Genomic DNA, 18369 nt, shown 5'->3' with positions numbered 1-18369 from the left:
AATAAAAAAACCCATTGGGCCCCTAGGTAGTGGGATTTTCAGTAATCTAGTACTTTTATTAATCTTCTTCCACGTTCTTTACAGACTTTAAACACATAGTAAGAACATTTTATTCAGCATAAAATGTTTGTTTTGTAAAGGTCTGGAATTTAAATAATCGTGTGGATATTAGTATTTAATCTGGCTGCCTGTCAACTACATTAATCTTTGTGGTCTTCCCCTGTTAAAATAACATTCCAAGTACATAACATGGAGCCAAGCCATAGGAAAGCTGATTGTCCTTAGGTCTGACCTACCCTCCAGCAGGTTTAGGAGGGAAAACAGGGCTGTAAAGAAGCGGGATTAGGTAGGCAGAAGAAAGTTGAGCATTTTCTTAATTACAAGAATGATAAAACCCATGGCCAACTCCTGGGGATTTAAAGGAGGAGGTTCCCTGGAGCCCAGAATCCCTTCTATGCAAAAACACCACATCCCATCAATGACATTAATCCCTAATTAATGCTGGTGACAAACTTCCCCCAGCCCCCTTTAGACCAGGGGGAGTTTCACATGGGCAGTTTCATCTCCAGCTCTGCACATCCTGCAGCTCCTGCCACAAGAGTCACATCAGGACATCCTTGAAATGAGCTTCTTCACTCCCAAAGAATGCACCTTTCCGTTCATTAAAAATACTAAACTTGAGCTACAATGTGGAAACAAGCAGGTCCCTGTTGGTCAAAGCATTTAATATATGATTTTTATATATATATAATACACTTAATAAAGAAATAATATTAATTTAAATGGGTATACTGCCTCAGTCTACTGGCCTTACTGGAATTGACATGCAGGAGGTGATGACTGGTAAAAATCATGGCTGGTACCTTGAGCTTCTAACAAGGGGAGCCCAGTGAGCTGTTAAAACAAAGGTCATTCCAAAAGTCAGTGCTATACACAACAGAATGAGCTTGAAAAGCCAAAACTTCCTCATGAAAAATATTTTGCTTTTCTCCATATGGACTGAAACAAAGCTGATTCCCTAACCAGGTCTTTCTCAACATAAAAACAAGCAAAAAAAAAAAAAAAGTGACTTTCAAATTACACAATTTATTTAGTATACAATAGTCATTACATCTCTTTACAGCAACATATTATAAAATAACTATGTTAGATCCCACCAGCAGAACACTGAAACAAGAAATGAAAATACACTTATGGATCCCAAAGGCTTTTCTCCCCTAAAAAAAATCCTGTCTCCTTGATACTATTTTGTCTCTGCAATCTAAAAAAAAGTGATTTATCCCACAGTCCCACTGCTGCCACGCAGCACCAGGTCCCTGTGGCACACAGGAGGGAGCCCTGTCCCTGCCACTCCCAGTGAGGTCACCGGGGAGGTCGGGAGCTCAGCACTGGGAGGTGCAGCACTGGGAGGTGCAGCCCTGCTCCCCAGCCGCTCCCAGGCCTTGTCTCAAACAGGGGCAGGGAGGAGCTGCTCCTCGGAGCCCGGAGCTGCTGGTGGCCCTCGGCACTTGCATTTGCTGTCTGAAGCAGGTTGGTGTCTGAATGCTGCACTGCAGTCCTTGGAATATCCCTTAGTATTAAACCTTTCTGATAATCTCTCATATCATACATCTTTCTGTTTAAAAAAACCCAAACAAACCAGTTTGCACTTGGTAGTTTCTATGAAAAGGTTAAATGTCTCTTTTGGCAGTATCAGACACTGCATTTTTAAAATAAGTCTGTTTAAAAATAGTTACTGTTCCAGTCAGGATTTCTTAGTCTCAGCTGTTACCTACAAGTTCTGAAGACAACAGGCTACCACTGGGTCTGGGAATCCCTCTCCTCCTCCAAAGGGAAGTTACTGCACCTTTCCAGCAAGATCCAATTGCATTCCAGAATAAGCCATAGAGCCCAGACATCTTCTACCTTTTGTGTGCTTGTTTTCAATTACTGAAGGCACTCACTGAGGGATTCACTGACCCAGGCTTGCAGCAAGAACCACCATGCATCATTACAGGCCTAATTAAAGTTTTAATACTGATTAAAATGTTTTATTATTGTATTACGTTAAACTGCAGTGGTCTCCAACCTCATTAAAGGATACAGGCTAGGAATTACTCAGGAGTTTCAGCTGCTCAGTGTAACAGCCCAGCTCCTGTCAGCATATGATTTAACACAGCGGGCCTACAGCACAGCCTTCTGTGCCAGGGAGAAAGGCAGAAGGATGTTGAACATTGTTTAATGAGTATTTACTGAATATAAAATTGTTTGAGCATGTGACATAACCATCTCCATCTCTTCGGTAATTTACCTTCGGATAACTGAAAGGGAAAACACTTAAATCATTTGGAATTGGAGCCCAGCTCAGTTGTGACAGCTAATCTCATTACACATCTTGATTAAATTAAATGTGGAGTTTACTATCTGCAGCACTTTTAAGTTTCCCATCATTAGAAATTAATTGCAGTGGTAATTACTATAACTGAATTATTTGCATAGGCCACAAACACTCTTATAGGTGTTCAAATGTTAATTCAACCTGGGCCTAGAGGCACTTGATTATTACAATTCTGTTTTTCTTAAGAAACACATGAGCTTAATGGATGTCTAATTCAAGATGGAGAGTACTGTGAAGCTTCCAAATTTGATTTCTGATTTCAGTCTAAAACCAAAGCAGTGCTAAAAACATAGCAAAAGCCATGTGGTACCTTCATAATGTTTAGAAATCCGATACAAATCGCAAAGTTCAGGCTGGTAAAAAGACAAAGGGTACATACAAATCACGAAATTCTCAGCATTGAGGTCTAGCTTCACTTAATCTCCCATGTCATCTTAAAATACTGGTAGTCTCTGTTTTAGGCTAAAGGACAAGGACACAACTTTGTGCTAAAATATAGAGCTTTGTGTCTGAAATAATACAAACCAAAGCTCTACTGTCTGAATGTATTTGAAATACTGGTTTCCTGCTGATTTAGAGATGAGTTTTTCTTTTGTCCAATTTTGCTATCCTAGTGGGATTCAAACAAGGAGAAAAAGGATCCCCTCTAGTTCAGAAAGTATATACAGAAAAGAGTTGTGAGAATCCAAACTGAGAAATTTGGATTTTTGTTTGTTCTAAGCATTTTACAAGGATACAAACATGCAACATGTGTCAAGCATGCTCCAGCCTTTTTTCTCACTAGAAATACATAACACTCCATCATTAAACACTTAATGTTATAAACCAGTTTGTTTCTGATCACTAAAAATGCTGGACCAAAGATTAAAGTTTTTTCTTCAAAATTATTCCCTTAATCCGCACTCACTGATTCCGCAGTCACACTCACAAATTGGAAACTCATACCCGCATACATTCCCAAAGAATTGAAAAAAGAGGCACTGAAAGAGCACAAAGACCTGTCAAAAAGGATCAGACTGTAAGACAAAACTTCATTTTGTGACCGCTTTTAGGATTCACAAAGGCAATGCTTACTCAGGGCAGGAGCAGCATGGGCTGCTGCCACTGAATTTCTACCATTTGAGAGGAAAATCTGAACTGCTGAGCAGATTCACAGGCTGCTGCCTTTGTCTTCCAATCAGTTGAAACTGGAAAACAATGACAACCTAAGTATTCTGAGGGTCAGAATTCATCATCAAAATGGTCCCTGCTAGCATTTACTTATGAAAATTTTGGCAACATCAATAATGTTATCAAAATTAAACTTGTCTAAGAAAAAAGAATCACAGTAATTAAACAAGAAACCATCGGTGTAAAATGTCTTACAAATGTAATCTGTTTGTAAACTTCACCTGCATTTCCTAATGTGGGTCCTAGCAGTGAAATACTGAACTGTGAAGTCAGGGTTGGAAACATTATTTATGCTTGGCAAGCTTGTAAACATGGAATGTTTTGTTTTGAAACACCCTGGTGAAGTGCATGGTGTAAGAAGGAAGGTTTTTTTTTAATTTCCTCACAGAAGCGAGGATACACGGAAGGTTTCAAATCAGGTTCATTCTCTCCCAAGCCATCCATGATCTGCAATGAAATGGAAAAGACGTGTGAGATTTCTTTAGCCAATTCACAGTTACAGGCAATAATGAGTTCATAACAACCTCCACAATACATTCACTGGGTCAGGATGGCCAGGTTTGTTCACAGTATGAAACAAGTGGGAGGAAGAAAACAGCTTTAAACCAGTAAAACTTAAGAGTATTATCTGTAAATGGATAAGTGCTTTGTCAGAGGTCCATATCTACTTGGGCTTGTGCAGTCTGCTCTGGCTCCACCTCAGCCCCAGAAATGCCAGAAGTGCCCTGACACAGAGTGGTGACAGAACCACACTGCACCTGAGGAACTGAAGCTCTGAAGTGGTTCACACCTGGGAGGAAACTCTGCTTGAGTGCTCTTAACCTGGAGCTGGTCAGGAAGTGTTCACTTTTTCTGCTCTGGCTGTAATTCCCCTTTTTTTATTCTCAAATAACCTTAAAAGCAAGCAGTGTTAATTTGGCCACTCTGAGAATGTCTGAAGGCTCCAGCAGGTTCTCCTTCCCACAGTGCAAACACACTGAGCTACCTCAGACCTCAGTACTGGGTTTCAGAGTGAACACAATGTATTTTGTCCCCTGATCCCGTGTGTAACACTCACGTGGCCGTTGGCTACATCGAGCAGGTCCCGCAGGCGGCAGCCCCGGCTGTGCCTCCTCTCGTAGCAGATGCTGTCCTCCAGGATGACGTAGTCCGTGCCAAAGGAGCGCAGGATCCCGTGCACCTCGCCGGGAGAGCGCTTGGCATAGATCTGGTAAATCTGGAGAGCAAAGAAACTGAGCCCCAGCACAGCACCCACTGCTGTTTTGTCTGCTCTCTCAGGACTCCTCTACCTTGAGCCAAAGAACTGACACTGAGAAACCGTGTGAATTCAGTATTATAGAACCGGTCTATAAGGGCTTTATTCAGTAGCCACGTGGAGATGTGTGCTATGGTGAGGATGCTGCTGGCTACACAACACTGCATGTCAGGCTTTGAGAGTGTCTCAAGTCCAGAGAGGGGTGGGTGAAAACAGCCTCCCCAGCTCCGTGTGCAGTTTCTCAGGGTGGGTTCTGTATCCTGTATGCTGTGTGCTGCTCTGGGAACTGAAGGAAGTATCAGGGAATGCTCCATGTGGGTTTAACAGCCCAAATGGGCACCAGATCTACTGATGCCACAGTAGCCAAAGCAGTGCCCCTGGGACTAGCTGGGTACCCAGGCACAGAGCTGCCCAGACACTCACCAGCTGCCACAAGCGAGCCAGGAGATCCCAAAGCAGTTACATCCTGAGCCTGTGCCATTACTAAGTCACTCCTGGAGTAAAGCACCTGATGCCTTTTGCAGTGTGCCATTCGGACATTACTGTTTTCTGGAGTGGAGTCAGTGACACGGCAAGGATTACTTTAAAAAGTCAGAAATCCCTTACCTGCTTTGTTCTTTCTCTCAGGTTCTTATCCTCATAGTGGGGATGGTTGGTCAAGGTCCGCCCAGTGCACAGTTTGACTCCTGCCAACAGCTGCATGCTCCCAGCAAACACTGCTGTGCTTGGAGTGTTTGACCTAAACAAACGTTGATAAGTCTGAGGAAGTCTCTGCAGGGGCATTTTTGCAATGCTTGTGACAGATCAGAAGGAAAAAAAAGACTGCAGAAGTATTTTTCTGCTTCTCCTCTATTCAGGCAGCAAACTGTTCAAGCAACTGTGTTTTCTTCAAATGCCAAGTGGATAAATTACGATAATACTCAACTGCAAATAAAAAATTTACTAAGCACTATGAGGAAATCTAAGGAAAACATGATCCTGACAATTTCAAACTATTTCTGTATTTCATCTATTTCTCAGGTTCATAAAACCTCTGAATATTTATAGGTTTCTATAATCTAATTCTTTTAATATTTCAAGAAACTTATTGTGACTTAGGTTTGTGTCTGATACATATAGGGTACTTCATATAAAATCAATTATTTAATCTGAATGGTAAAACTTTCTGTTCCTGTCCTGGCATTTGCCACACATTTGGAACAAAAACTTTATTTCATGAGACAATAATCTTCCTATTCTGACAACTGTGGGAGAGAAACTATGAAAAAAGACACCCCAATTGCAAAAAGCTGGGGCAGGGGGATGCAGAAGATGCTGGAATAATGCTGTCACTTATTGTTACTGTCATCTTTGAAATTCCACGTAGCAGTCCTGGTATCTCAGGATCACTCAAATATCACTAATGAAAAGATTATTTTTGCTCACCTTCTTCCCAACATGTTTACAATCTAATATTTGCAAAGACTCAACAGAAGGGCAGAACAAAAATCAGGCAATGGGCTCTCCCATAATCAGGCTAATTGAAACTGGCCATAGTAATGGGAAGTGTTTCCTAGTGCTTAGTAGGCACATAACCATGGAAGGGTCTGTGAAGACTAAACCAACAGAAAGCAGCACACATTAAATCAACTAAAATGAAATTAGAATGTGAATAGGTGCCCAACATCCCCATCCATGCACTAAAGTACTCCAGCAACTGTGACACTTTGGGGTGCACTTTAGGGAGCTTTTGGAAACTGCAGCTACACAGTCATCTTTAAGCTCCATGATCAGCTTGAAAATGTTGAGAGACAAGTATTAAATTTTACTATTGCCTTTCAAGAGATTACGCTTAGCAAATGAATTAATAATTACAAACCCTTCCTAAAAAATCTTGCACTGGTACATTAATCTCATCTAGGAAGGCCAGAGATAGTATTTATAGAAGGCCAGTTTAACTTTACTGATAGACTGGTCCTTCAGCACTTTATAAAACCAGTTTCATTTTAAAGCCTGAAAATATTTAATCTCCTAAGAAATTATTTATTACTTAAAATATTCAAAGCCACAAGTGTCCTGAAGTCAATGTTCCATTAAAAGAAATTAATTCCTGTTAGAATTTAGTACTATGCAAATGGGATGGCCCTGACAGGCTGTCAGCCAGGACTTATCCCTGGAGCTGTGGGAAAGCACAAGTCTGTAGGACTAAGCTGCCAAGGACACGGGCTGGACTCACAGAGGGCCTGGGGAGAGCTTAGACACCCAAATAAAAATGATGACTCTTAAAGCATCTTCAACATGTTTCTATGTTTATGCCTGGGCCAGGCAACTTCTAACATGACAAGTAGGTTTCTGTGCTTCTTCAAGATTAGTTCAAATTTTAAAACCTGCTGGTCTTACCAAGGCAACCCTGCTCTTCTTATTGCAGATTTGCATTATAATGGGCTCTGTAGCAGACTCAAACTTGCTTCAACCCACTCACACAGCCCCTCCCAACAAGTACCAAAGGCAAAACCACAAGAAAAAAGGCAAACTAACAACAAAGCCAAACCAGCTTTCAGGCTCTTTCCTTTAAAAAGAAAGCTAAAGGGAGATAGTGCCCTTTATCAATAACTTACTGTAAAAATGCTTGTCAAAAATGTACAGTCACAGGATACACTGAGTTGGAAGGGACCCCCAGGGATCATCCAGCCCAGCCCCTGTCCCTGCCCAGACCCCCAACAATCCCCCTGTGCCCCCCTGGCAGTGCTGTCCAAAGGCTCCTGGAGCTCTGGCAGCCTCAGGGCTGGGACCATTCCCTGGGCACTGCCTGAACCCTCTGGGGAGGCAGAACCTTTCCCTGATCTCCTAACCCTGCTCTGGTCACAGGGAGCAGAGATTGGAGCTGTAGCCCCCAGTGACTCTCTCCTCAGCAAATGGATCATGCAGAAGATTCAGGGTTCCATTCCTCCCCTTTCCAAAAGCATTCACTCCTGCCCAGAAGGGGGGAAGTACAGCTGAGCTGCATTCTTTACCAGATAGAAAGAGTTTTGCCAGCACTTCCTGCTCTCCCTATCCCTTAAGACAATCTAGTGACTCTTGCTTGCTTTTCAAACAACTGCCTTAAGTGCTTTGGCTCGGGGTGGAGTTTAAAATCTAGTGCTTCAGGTAAAGGCAGATATTTCCCTGAGATTTACAGGTTTGAAGTCCTGGGAAATGTGTCTTTGGGACACATCACTGTCCATATTTCACTGGCCAGCTCAGGTGCTCCCAGACCAGCAGGAGCTACTGGAATCCCTCTTCCCTTGTGCTACACTGGCAGTGCCAGGAGCACAAGTGCTGGATTCCAGTGCCCCGGGCAGAGAGCTGGGAGGTGACACTGGGAGGTGACACAGAGCCCCAGGCAGTGTCTGCCCTCTCCAATTCCCTCCCCAGGAGCTCTTGTGGGTGCCACTGCTGAGTTCTGGGGACACAGGAGCACGGAGGAGCATTCCCAGGATGGTTCCTGCATGCCAGGGATGCTCCTGCCCATGCCCTGCCCCACCCACAGGGCTCTGCAGCCAGGGCACCTCCTGTGCTGCAACCCCCGGAATGACACTTCTCTGTTACACATAAACCAAGCCATTTTTACAACTGTCTCAGCAAATGATGGATAAAATGAAAGGATAATTTGTTTTTATAGTTCTCTGCCAAGCTCCATACCACACTGCCCAACCTGCAAACAATTTATTCTCTAGGAAATGTCACTAAATAATGACAAGGACTAACAGGTCAAACTGATTTACATTATATAATTTAAATGCCATTCCAAGCAGACCTGATGGCATTTTGAACAAATAATCTCATTTATTTTTGAAGCTCTAAGCTTTCAACAAGTTAATTACAGCCGAGCTAATGGGTAAACTAAGCACTATATTACAGTGTAGGAACCTTTTCTTTACCTTACACTTAAGAATTTAGAGAATTATATAAATACTAAAGAATAACTCATTAAAAATAAAAGGGTTTTACAGGAAATGCTTGCACAGACTCTGAAATGGGTAGTAATTCTTTCTCTTAAACTGCTAAAGAATTATTGTGAGCTGGTTTTAGGAAGCACTAAGGAAGAAATGGCCAACATTGCAATTACAGGTTACACCATTAGAAATAAAATGGCTATTTCTAGGAAAAGTTCTCCACAGTTGAACCCTGTAGTTGGCTTTCAAAGCCATAAAATCTGACAAGTCTCAGATTATTCCTTTACTGGTGCCTGAGTATGGTATGAATCAACAAAGCGACAGGATTTGACAAAAGGAGATTCTGAGGAATAATGCCATGATAGTTTTTTTTTCTTTAAAAGAAAATCTTTTTATTTGCAGAATGCAATATTAAAATATCACCCATTCAGCTGCAGATGATAAGCAGTAAAGCATATTCAGTCACACTGTCATGGTTCTTTTTTTTCCCTCTGGTTTGGAAAGACTGAAAATTGCAAAAATGGAAAACGACAGCCACAGAGAAAGAACAACAAGATGCGTTTTTGTGAGTCCCAGCTTCAATTTTATGCATGCAGATTATGCTTACATATATGAGTGCACCTACTGGTATAAACCTACTTCTCAGGCACGCTCAAGTTCATGCCTGAAATTTACTCACATGTCTGTCCAACAAAAGCCCAAGAATTTAAGAACATCAATTTAAAAAAAAGTGTAATATTGCCTTTAAAGTCTGGAACATGTGTTGATTTCAGTGTGATAACCCTTGAAAATCAGGCATGTAAGTAATAAACTTTAAAGCTGGTTTGAAATTAAAATATAGCCATTAAAATAAATTACTAAAGAAAAGAACCACCACTGAAACATGGGTGCTTCATTTGCATAATCTTAGGAGCTTTTTGGAAATTTGTGGGGTTTCCACTAATATACAAATTTGCCTGCTTGTCCCCACACCTGGTTCAGGTACAGTGGGCATCCAACAATGCTCTGCTGAATCTCAGTCTCAGTGAAGTTTTCCATTGTTTTGGCTGTTGCCCAAGATTTCTAAGAACTCTTTTTGTGAGTTTTGGCAACTGCTATTGAAATATTCCACAACTGTAGACAGATTTCCCCTTTAAAGGCAGAAGACATTGCTTCTTTAACACTTACCAGGAGTAAACAGAGTAGGGAAGTTCACGCTATTGATTTGCTCATTCTACTGATATTCTTCCCCATCTCACAAATGAGCATGTTGTTCCTGCTGTCTTAGGGAGAAAGACCAAAACTAAGAATTTTAATGTACCTCCCAGCTGGGAACAGAGCTGTGAACTACCCCTGGAGCATTGGATTCTTGACTTTTTTGTTGGAAAAAAGCTAAGAAAATGAGATGGTGGGTAGAAAAAAAAATAGCAGAAGACTGGGATATGCAAGGTCATCATGTAAAAAATTGTGCTCTGCAATTGTACAGATACAAACCAGTAGATCTTCCTGAAAATGCTATGGCAATTTTACTGAGAGGAAGAGTAAGAAATGCATCTGCAGACACTTCACAGGGGACAGACTAATAGTTGGCCATTATTCAGATTGTATATTTGGACAAGTTAATATGCATTTAGAGCTAAGCGGACAGAAGGGTTTTCTTGTTGTGGAGAGATTGCAAGACAGATGAGTTATTCCTAATTCACTGCTATACATGACAAATTGGAGCTTTTCATACTGAGTTTTAATAATGAATGATTAGTTCCTGACACCAGCCTTGACAGGTCATTAACTACAGCACAACCATCAAGTGTTAGTATAGTAAAAGTGTTCTCTTACACATCAAACTTAGGAAAATCTGTCCCACTTTGAGAAACTTACCATAAATTTTGTTGACTGGTATTTAAAGCATAGATAATTAACTCTTCTTCACAGGAATAATATTTCTAAATACAATAAATTCTAAGTAAAAAAATGCCCCTCTGTAATTGTCTGTCATGACTTGGAATGAAGAGATGACAAGCACCAGTTTAGCATTCTCAGCACTAAGAACACATGAAAAATTATTCTCATTGGAGCCAGTCAAATCCAGTTCATGGCTGGGAATAACTCCACATGCATATTTGATGTATAAATCTATATATAACTCTGTATATTGCACACAGGAGACCTGAACTATCAGACATTTACCATCTTTTAATAAAACAGTAGTGCTAAATGGAACTGGCTGGTAAACATTAGTCACAAAAACATGTCAATAAGGCTGCAGAGATTCTAAATGATGGAAAAAATCATGGCCTGCTTTCAAAATAAGTCAGTGAAGGCTTGTAATATATTTTACTTCTAAATTATTCCTTCTGCTTTATGGATTAAAGAAATACAACATTATGGAGTGCAAATATGTTGCTATGGGGAGAACAGGCTGGGTGACTGGTTTCACTGAAGTTCATTGCATATGAAGGAAACACTCCAAGGAAATACTTCAAACAGTTCAATATTTAATGTTGTATGTTCAGATTTACTTTCAGAATGCTTTCCTCCATAACATGAAACCAATTTTCTTTTTTAAAAATAATTTCCAAAGTTGCAAATAAATACAAGTCCCAGGAATCTCCCTGTTCAGAAACTTAACCTGAAAGTTTTTAGTGGTTACTCTATGTTAACAGAGAATGTACCCCTTCAATTCACAGCCCTCCAGAGTACGTCCTACCTGGCCTTTTCTCTCAGCATCTTCTACATGTAGGATTCCAAACTGTTTCCACCTAAAAAATACCTTCCTATGCTCTGTGAGAAAGCAGAAGTGATGAGGTGGGGTTGGAATGATTAACTCACACTCCTGAAAGACTGCACATATGCTTAGCTGTGACAAGTTCAAGTTCAATTAAATATATTTTGCTTGCAGTTTGGAACACATGTTGGGATTAATTCTAACAAGCAGAAACAACTGAGATTGTTTTAAAGTCCGACAAACAGACTGCAGAGTATGAATTTTCCAGAACTTCATCCAAGCTTTTTAACATTATAGAGGTGAGAAGGACATTAGGTTGGGGGGAGGAAATAAAATTATTTTACTGCAGAGGTCTATTAATGTAAAGAAGTAGCTGTAATATCATGAGAGAAGCTTGGCATCTCCAAATTTACCTCTTTTGGCTGGGAAAACTGTGTCCTTATGGGAGCAAAGAGATCAGCTGGCTCCCTGATGCACATGGAACACAGCAGGGATACTGAACCCAGGCATGGGGCTGCTCATACCCAACCTCCTGACAACCCACCCACCCTAACTCTCCTCAGGGGTCACCAGAGTTCACTGCTGAGCTGTGACAAATAAGGAGAACACTATAACTAAGAACATTAGATCTACACAAATAGCATTTAACTGAAATAGAGAAAAAATCCTCTTACTTAATCCAGTTCATCAGCTCCACAGTGTCTGGGTCATAGAATTCTCTCAGCTCTGATAGTTCATCCATTATTCCTGGCCAGAACTAAAATGGAAACAAAATAGCACAACCTGAAGACAGAACGAACAAAACAAGTTCCAGATGCTGAAATGTTACTTCCTGTTGTCCAGCTCATGGGCAAATTGCAGGACATAAGTGTATCTATCTATCTGCCCTTCCTAGGAGGAAGAGGAGGTCACTGCAGGATAAACACACAATTTCAGAGTTTGAGATCTGCAGCTCCTGCCAGCTGACCAGCAGGACCAGAACCCATTGTCAATGGTGACAAGAGAACGAAAGGCCCCAGGAATTAACATTAAGTTTGGAAAGGAAACATAAAACTAAATTCAAAAAGGTAGGAAATCTGTATCACAAGTAAAGATCATTGGATGTGCTGCAGATGCTATTAATAGCATTTCAGAAGTCCGAATTAAGAGAAAGCCACTGAAGGCAAAAATAAAAGAGTGACTGAATGACAACAACCAATAGACCATCAGGGGAAAGCATTTCAAAATTTACTACAGACAAAGAATACATAAATCAAATCTGGAGAAGAGAAAAAAGGATTGAAACCAGTTCTGAAAAGCTTAACCCTCCTGCCCAAAAAGCTAAAGGAACAATGATTTATTTAAGGCTTTATTGTTTAAGCCAGTGAATATTCCAGGGAAGAATGGAGCAATTAAAGAAGATAATGACAATGCTAATGACAGATTGCTGTGCATCAGTCTTTACTACAGGGGATGTTAGGAGTGAAACCTATTTCAAACCTGCTTTCTTTAGGTAATAAAGACTGCTAGTTTGAAAATTGAAATGCTACAGGAAAAAGTCTAAGAAAACCCACCTGATAATCTAAAACGCTATTAATCATCCCATTTATATAATGCTCATCAAAGAGTTCAGAAGGAATTTGAATGTGGTGCTGCTGAGCCTCTGAGCAAACACAGGTATTTCTTCACTCAAAGTGTAATTAGGTGCCAGGACTGGGGGCAGGAGGTGTAACTGGGCCAAGGAAGACTCTCCCCAGGGTAGCTGCTCACTTAAACACTTGTTCAGGTACTCCTGGCATCTCCCAGGTGGAGCCAGGCAGCATCACAACCCTGGGGAAACTCTGGGGAGTACAGCAGTACAACAGATGTATTTCTGCTCTTCAGCAGCTCTCCCAGAGATTAGTAAACTCAGCTGTTGTGAAAGGAGATTGTAGAGTCTCACAATGAACCAAAATTCCCTCTCTTCATTACTAAACTGCCCTGGACAGCTTCACATTTAGGGTGGAGACAGAAGGAAGGGGCTCTGCTTTGCTCTTCAGTCAGTGTAGCCTGCCCTATCACCTCCTGAGGAAGCAGTGGCACAGCTCCCTGCTCAGTGCTGGGGCTATCCATGGCATTCACTCTGTAAAGGTTTTTTAAGTCACAGTATAGTAAGTTTTCAGTGAGTACAAGCAGTTTCCACTGGAGGAAAATTTTGGTCATGGGGCTTGCTATTACTGAATTGAAAAATTTTCAGGTAGCACTACATTTCATTAGTACAACCAAGACAAAACTAAGGTACTTCAGGAGTTCCAAATACAAGAGAATGACAAACAAAAATTAAAACATGTAAAAATATGGACCAATAACACTGCCAAAACTTTGTCTTGTAAATATGTCAGATTGAGAAAAAGTCTGGTGACACCAGGAGGGGATAAAAAGACCAGATGGAGCACATCAGAGGTGTAACAAACTGCTCAGAAGAGTGAGGGAAATGTGAAAAGAGGTTTCCAACTTGTAACAGTGCTTGTCTCTGAGATCAGTCCTCAGGAAAAGAAACCAGTCGTCAAGTGGCTTAAATTAGCCCTGAACTGAAGCTCTTCACTACAGCCACAGACTGCTCAGCTCATGGGTATATGCTGCCATATGTGCTGTAATAAATGTCCACGTCTGGAGCCAAAGAACTTGGCCATGATGAAGACAAAAATGCAGCTGGAGAAATAATAGCAATAGAGAGTTTACTATTAGAGAGAAATCACAATAATTTGGCAATCCTTGGAATTAGAATGCTCAAGCTCAGGAGTTCACCTTAAGTACCAACAATTTATTCAGGAATTATTGACATGCAAACACAAATTGATGGCATTATTGTGAAGTTAGAATACAATGAACACATAAAAAGGTGAAATCTACCTACAAAGTGTAAGAAGTGAAACATAAATACTTCTTGCTACTGCTTTATGTATGTGTTGCATTATCTGCAGCACAGCTAAAGTAGGCACGGAAATACTTCAGCATTTTCACTTTATTATTACACTGCAAGCAACCATCTTTCAGATAAAGAACACATGTAAACAGGAATACCAATGTCTTACAGGTCTCAAAATCCTGCACCTGAAATCTGAAGTCAAGCCAGCACTGCAGCTGCATCTGCATCTCAATAAATTATTGTTCAAGTGATGTGTTTGGGGCTGTAGTGATCACATGCCTCAAAAGAGGCTTTCATTAGCTTATTCAGGATTAGGTTAATAATCCCATGAAAGTCCTATTTTGAGGAGCTGCACTGAAGAATAGTTCTGAGAAATGTAACAGATAATGAAACACCAAACTGCCCTCCTACAAATTCAAGAAAACCAGCCCTGATGGCAAGTTAACTTTATGGTGTACAGAGAAACTCTTCTGCAATCTGAGCAGTCAGTGACTGAACAGATAAATTCTTGTCTATGGTAAGTAAGTAGGTAAGTAAGTCTATGTTCCAAAAATCTCCTTCCACTGTGTGTTTATAAGGTTTTAGAGAGAGAATATAAAACCACATCCTCACAGAAGCAATGGTTGCTTTCTGGATCTCTTTGTTAGAGTTCTCATCTGACCACTGCCAGGGCAAGAGCCTTGTGGGTCCCTTCCAGCTCAGAATATTCTGTGATTCCCTCAGGCTTCTCATCAATTCTTTCAGCTTTGCAGGAAAGACCCACAGAGAGATCCACTCTCCTGGTAGCTCAACTGCAAGAGCTGACCAAGGACAAAGAACGACTGAGAGGTGATGAATTTCTCATTCCTGCTGAGAAATTCGAAAAAAAGTATTTTTAATGTCAATAAAAATTACTTCCTCTATTTAGAAGAAATGTAAAAATGATCCTTTTCAGGCCGACTGAGCACAACTAATGACTGCTCTAAAGCCCATGAAATCAGTGGTTTCTGTTGACTTCAGAATTGAATCTGACAGGATTTAGGAACTTTACATCTGCTCATGAAGAGTGGGAGGAAAATTATTCCTAGTGATCTGTCACATTAGAGTATCAGAATGTCATGCTCTTGGTATCCCCCATGTCAAAAGAAATGGCATTGCCTCTGTCATATTCAAGATGATGAAAATGGCAAATGACTTCCTAACCATCACAGCAGTGAACAAAAAAAGTCCTCTAACAGAACAATAAGACTATTTAAGTGGAAAACGGTATTTTTTTGCTTTTTGTTTCAGTTTTATAGAGTGGAACACAATACTGGAGTGAACTGAATCAGGAGCTTTCTTAACTGGTTCACTACTGCCTTTGGAACTGTAACAATAAAATTAATCTTGTGTTTTTCTGAAGGGAATTATTTAACAGACGTATTTTCATCTCAGACTAGTTATTGCAGGAACAACTTCTCCATCAAAGCAGACTCTGAGTTTTTTGTCTTTGTGACTACAGATTAAAAGAATGGTTTTCCCATTAAATTAGAGTTCTAAATCTCACTGCTATGACAGACTGATGATCTTGTACATGTTATTGATTTAGGCACGTTTTATGCATTTACATTGAAGTGTCTGACAATAATAACAGTCTGTTTCTGGAACAGACAGAACTTGACCATTTCATAATTTTATACTTTAAAACATATGAGATGAGGCACAGCAGTAGAGATTATGATTATTTCTGCTCCTACATTAAATCACTACATAATGTGACAATCTGCATATTATCCACAACTTAGTTAAAAAAAAAAAAAAAGACAACTCCCATTTCCATAAAAATATGCATTTAAATAACACCTACTACTTACACATACAATCAGATAAACGTTTATATCTCTGAACAACTACTTTGGATGAAATAAGCCCAACTGATCCTTCACAGATAATTTCACAGGCACAGATATCCTCATTTTTAAAATTCAGTTACAATTCTTGTATGTAACTGCTTATGAGACAACATCCTTCTAGGACAAAGGAAAAATTCCATGCAACTAAAAAATGCCAAAACATTGAGAAAAAAAATCTTACCTTAAATGAAATGTACAGCAATGTAATTATTGGTATAGAATACTTAATCACCTGTGTCTATGAGAAATTGAAAAAAAAAAATTGGTTAGTTTGATGATATATTTAATAGATTTAATTTTTAATGTATTGTATCTGAAATATTTAACATGTAGTGGAATTTAAGAGATTGAGTTTTAAGACCATATTCTGATTTTATTTTCAAGTAAAACTCTAATTACAGACCCCTCACAAAAGACAGATTTATATCTTTAAATCTATATTCTACAAGGTGGAAAACACTGTCATTCAATATAATTGACAGCAAAGGTCTTCTCAGACTGATGATGATTTCTTAATATGGAGACTTTTTTAGTAAAATTGTGGTTATTTTTCATAGCCACATCTACATTGCCATCTAGTGTACTCCAATGGAATTATTTAATATAGAAACCACCAGAAAATCCATTTCACGTACTAAATTTATACAAATGTACAGCAGAGCTATCTGGTTTGAGAGAGCTACAAACAACACCCTGAGCCTTGACTTGGCTTACACAGCCCCACGCCCAGGGGATGATGAACTGCTGTGAGTGCAGAGCTCACCCTCTGGGATGTGTAGAGATGGAGACACTTCAGGAGGAGTTTCCAAACCTCTGCACTGCACAGGCCAAAGGATGCAAACACACACATGTGAGATGTCCAGAGGTACTTCATCCTGCAATAACACAAGCTTTTCAGGATCATCTGGGGCTCTGCAAAGCTGCTTGTGTGAGCAGTTAATGCCTAGAGAAATTCTGAACACAGTTTTCTTGGACTTTCAGGCCTCTGAAATAACTGAGCACAGGACTGACATTGCAATTTGCAACATGCTCTTGAGAACATCTTTGTTCCCAAACTTCCATTCTTTATGGCAGAATTTTGGGAAATGTCTTAGTCTACAAGTAGAAACACACCAGGGAGAGAAAGAAGGTTCATGGCCCTATCAGTTTGTGGTCAATGTATTTTACACTCTTATAAAAATATACTCAGTCACCTAAACAAGCCCTTAGTAGAATCAAAAAAATATACCTCATTGTGCTTAATGCCAGGCATCCGAAAAGAACTGTGTGAACTAAACTGTAGGCAGCATCAGGCTTCAGTGTCACTGTGTATTCTTCCATTTTTTCCTTTAACTGGACTTGATTTGAACCACTAATTGAAGAAAAAAGCAGTGTTATACTGAGTTCTGTACCATATTTCATATAATTAGTTGCACTTTAAAAAGCACCAAATCTTTCTGAGGCTAGAAACAACAACCATTGCTGAGTCCACAATCTCCTATTGCATCCATGATATAATTTAGCTTGATTCCACCAACTTGATGCAGCATCAGGTATTTCCTTTCATGTGCAGTTTTCTGGAAATACAATGGGTTTAAAGGAGCTGGATTACAATGAGATAAAATTGTTTACAGCAAGGCTAGTGTGGTTTTTTGTTTGAAGCAGCTAGTCCCATGTCCAGAGGGCTTTTGACAAGAGTGAAGAATTTAACTGTGATTTGTGGGGTTGTGCTGGTCTATCTGGATGTTACTGGAGCCACAGATTGGAAGCAGAGTTAGGGAAAATGAGCCCTGAAAGGAGTGGTTATTCCCTGAGGTGTCCAGCCTCATGAATATGTGGAGGGCCCTTCAAAAAACCAGAAGAAGCTGCTTCAGTGTTTGGAGTTCTCCCATTTCTTTCAGGGGAGGGGATAAGTGAGATAAATGCATTAAAAATTAAAGACATGTTTAGGATTAAATCTAGGGTTGCAGAAAATAAGAGTTGCAGCATCTTTATTTTTAAAATTGACTGATGCAGAAAGTTTATAAAGGGGCTGGTTGAATAGTGCCAAAATTACTTACAGAAGATTGACATTTGACAATTATTAACTATTGTAATATGTAACCATCATAACATTGTTTTGGAATGTCTTGGATACTCTCTTCTCTTGCTCTCTCTCCTTTTTATCCAGCCTTCCCTAAAATCTTTGACAGCAACATTAATCAGTTGACAC

General features: G+C 40.0%; 1 protein-coding gene across 6 annotated transcripts in view; it reads right to left on the bottom strand.

Annotated features, from left to right (window-relative positions):
• Window positions 1-1066: 1066 nt before the first annotated feature.
• DPY19L3 (dpy-19 like C-mannosyltransferase 3) overlaps window positions 1067-18369 on the bottom strand; it is a 36262-nt gene continuing 18959 nt past the window's right edge. For 2 of the 6 annotated variants that reach the window (XM_066327944.1, XM_066327945.1), the window contains 7 exons: window positions 17407-17529; window positions 16942-17053; window positions 16360-16416; window positions 12095-12177; window positions 5409-5541; window positions 4605-4763; window positions 1067-3994 (listed from right to left, as the gene is read on the bottom strand). In XM_066327944.1, the coding sequence (XP_066184041.1) occupies window positions 3836-3994; window positions 4605-4763; window positions 5409-5541; window positions 12095-12177; window positions 16360-16416; window positions 16942-17053; window positions 17407-17529 (826 nt within the window). In that variant the 3' untranslated portion in view covers window positions 1067-3835. Of the gene's footprint in view, window positions 3995-4604; window positions 4764-5408; window positions 5542-9081; window positions 9222-9883; window positions 9979-12094; window positions 12178-16359; window positions 16417-16941; window positions 17054-17406; window positions 17530-18369 lie in introns of those variants that run through there. The other 4 variants (XR_010744552.1, XM_066327947.1, XR_010744553.1 and 1 more) reach the window with 4 other exon arrangements.

This window comes from Sylvia atricapilla, chromosome 12, assembly GCF_009819655.1.
Source record: "Sylvia atricapilla isolate bSylAtr1 chromosome 12, bSylAtr1.pri, whole genome shotgun sequence".
Taxonomy (NCBI): Eukaryota; Metazoa; Chordata; class Aves; order Passeriformes; family Sylviidae; genus Sylvia; species Sylvia atricapilla.
Note: the sequence above shows the minus strand (reverse complement) of the source record. Positions and strands in the feature narration are given on the sequence as shown.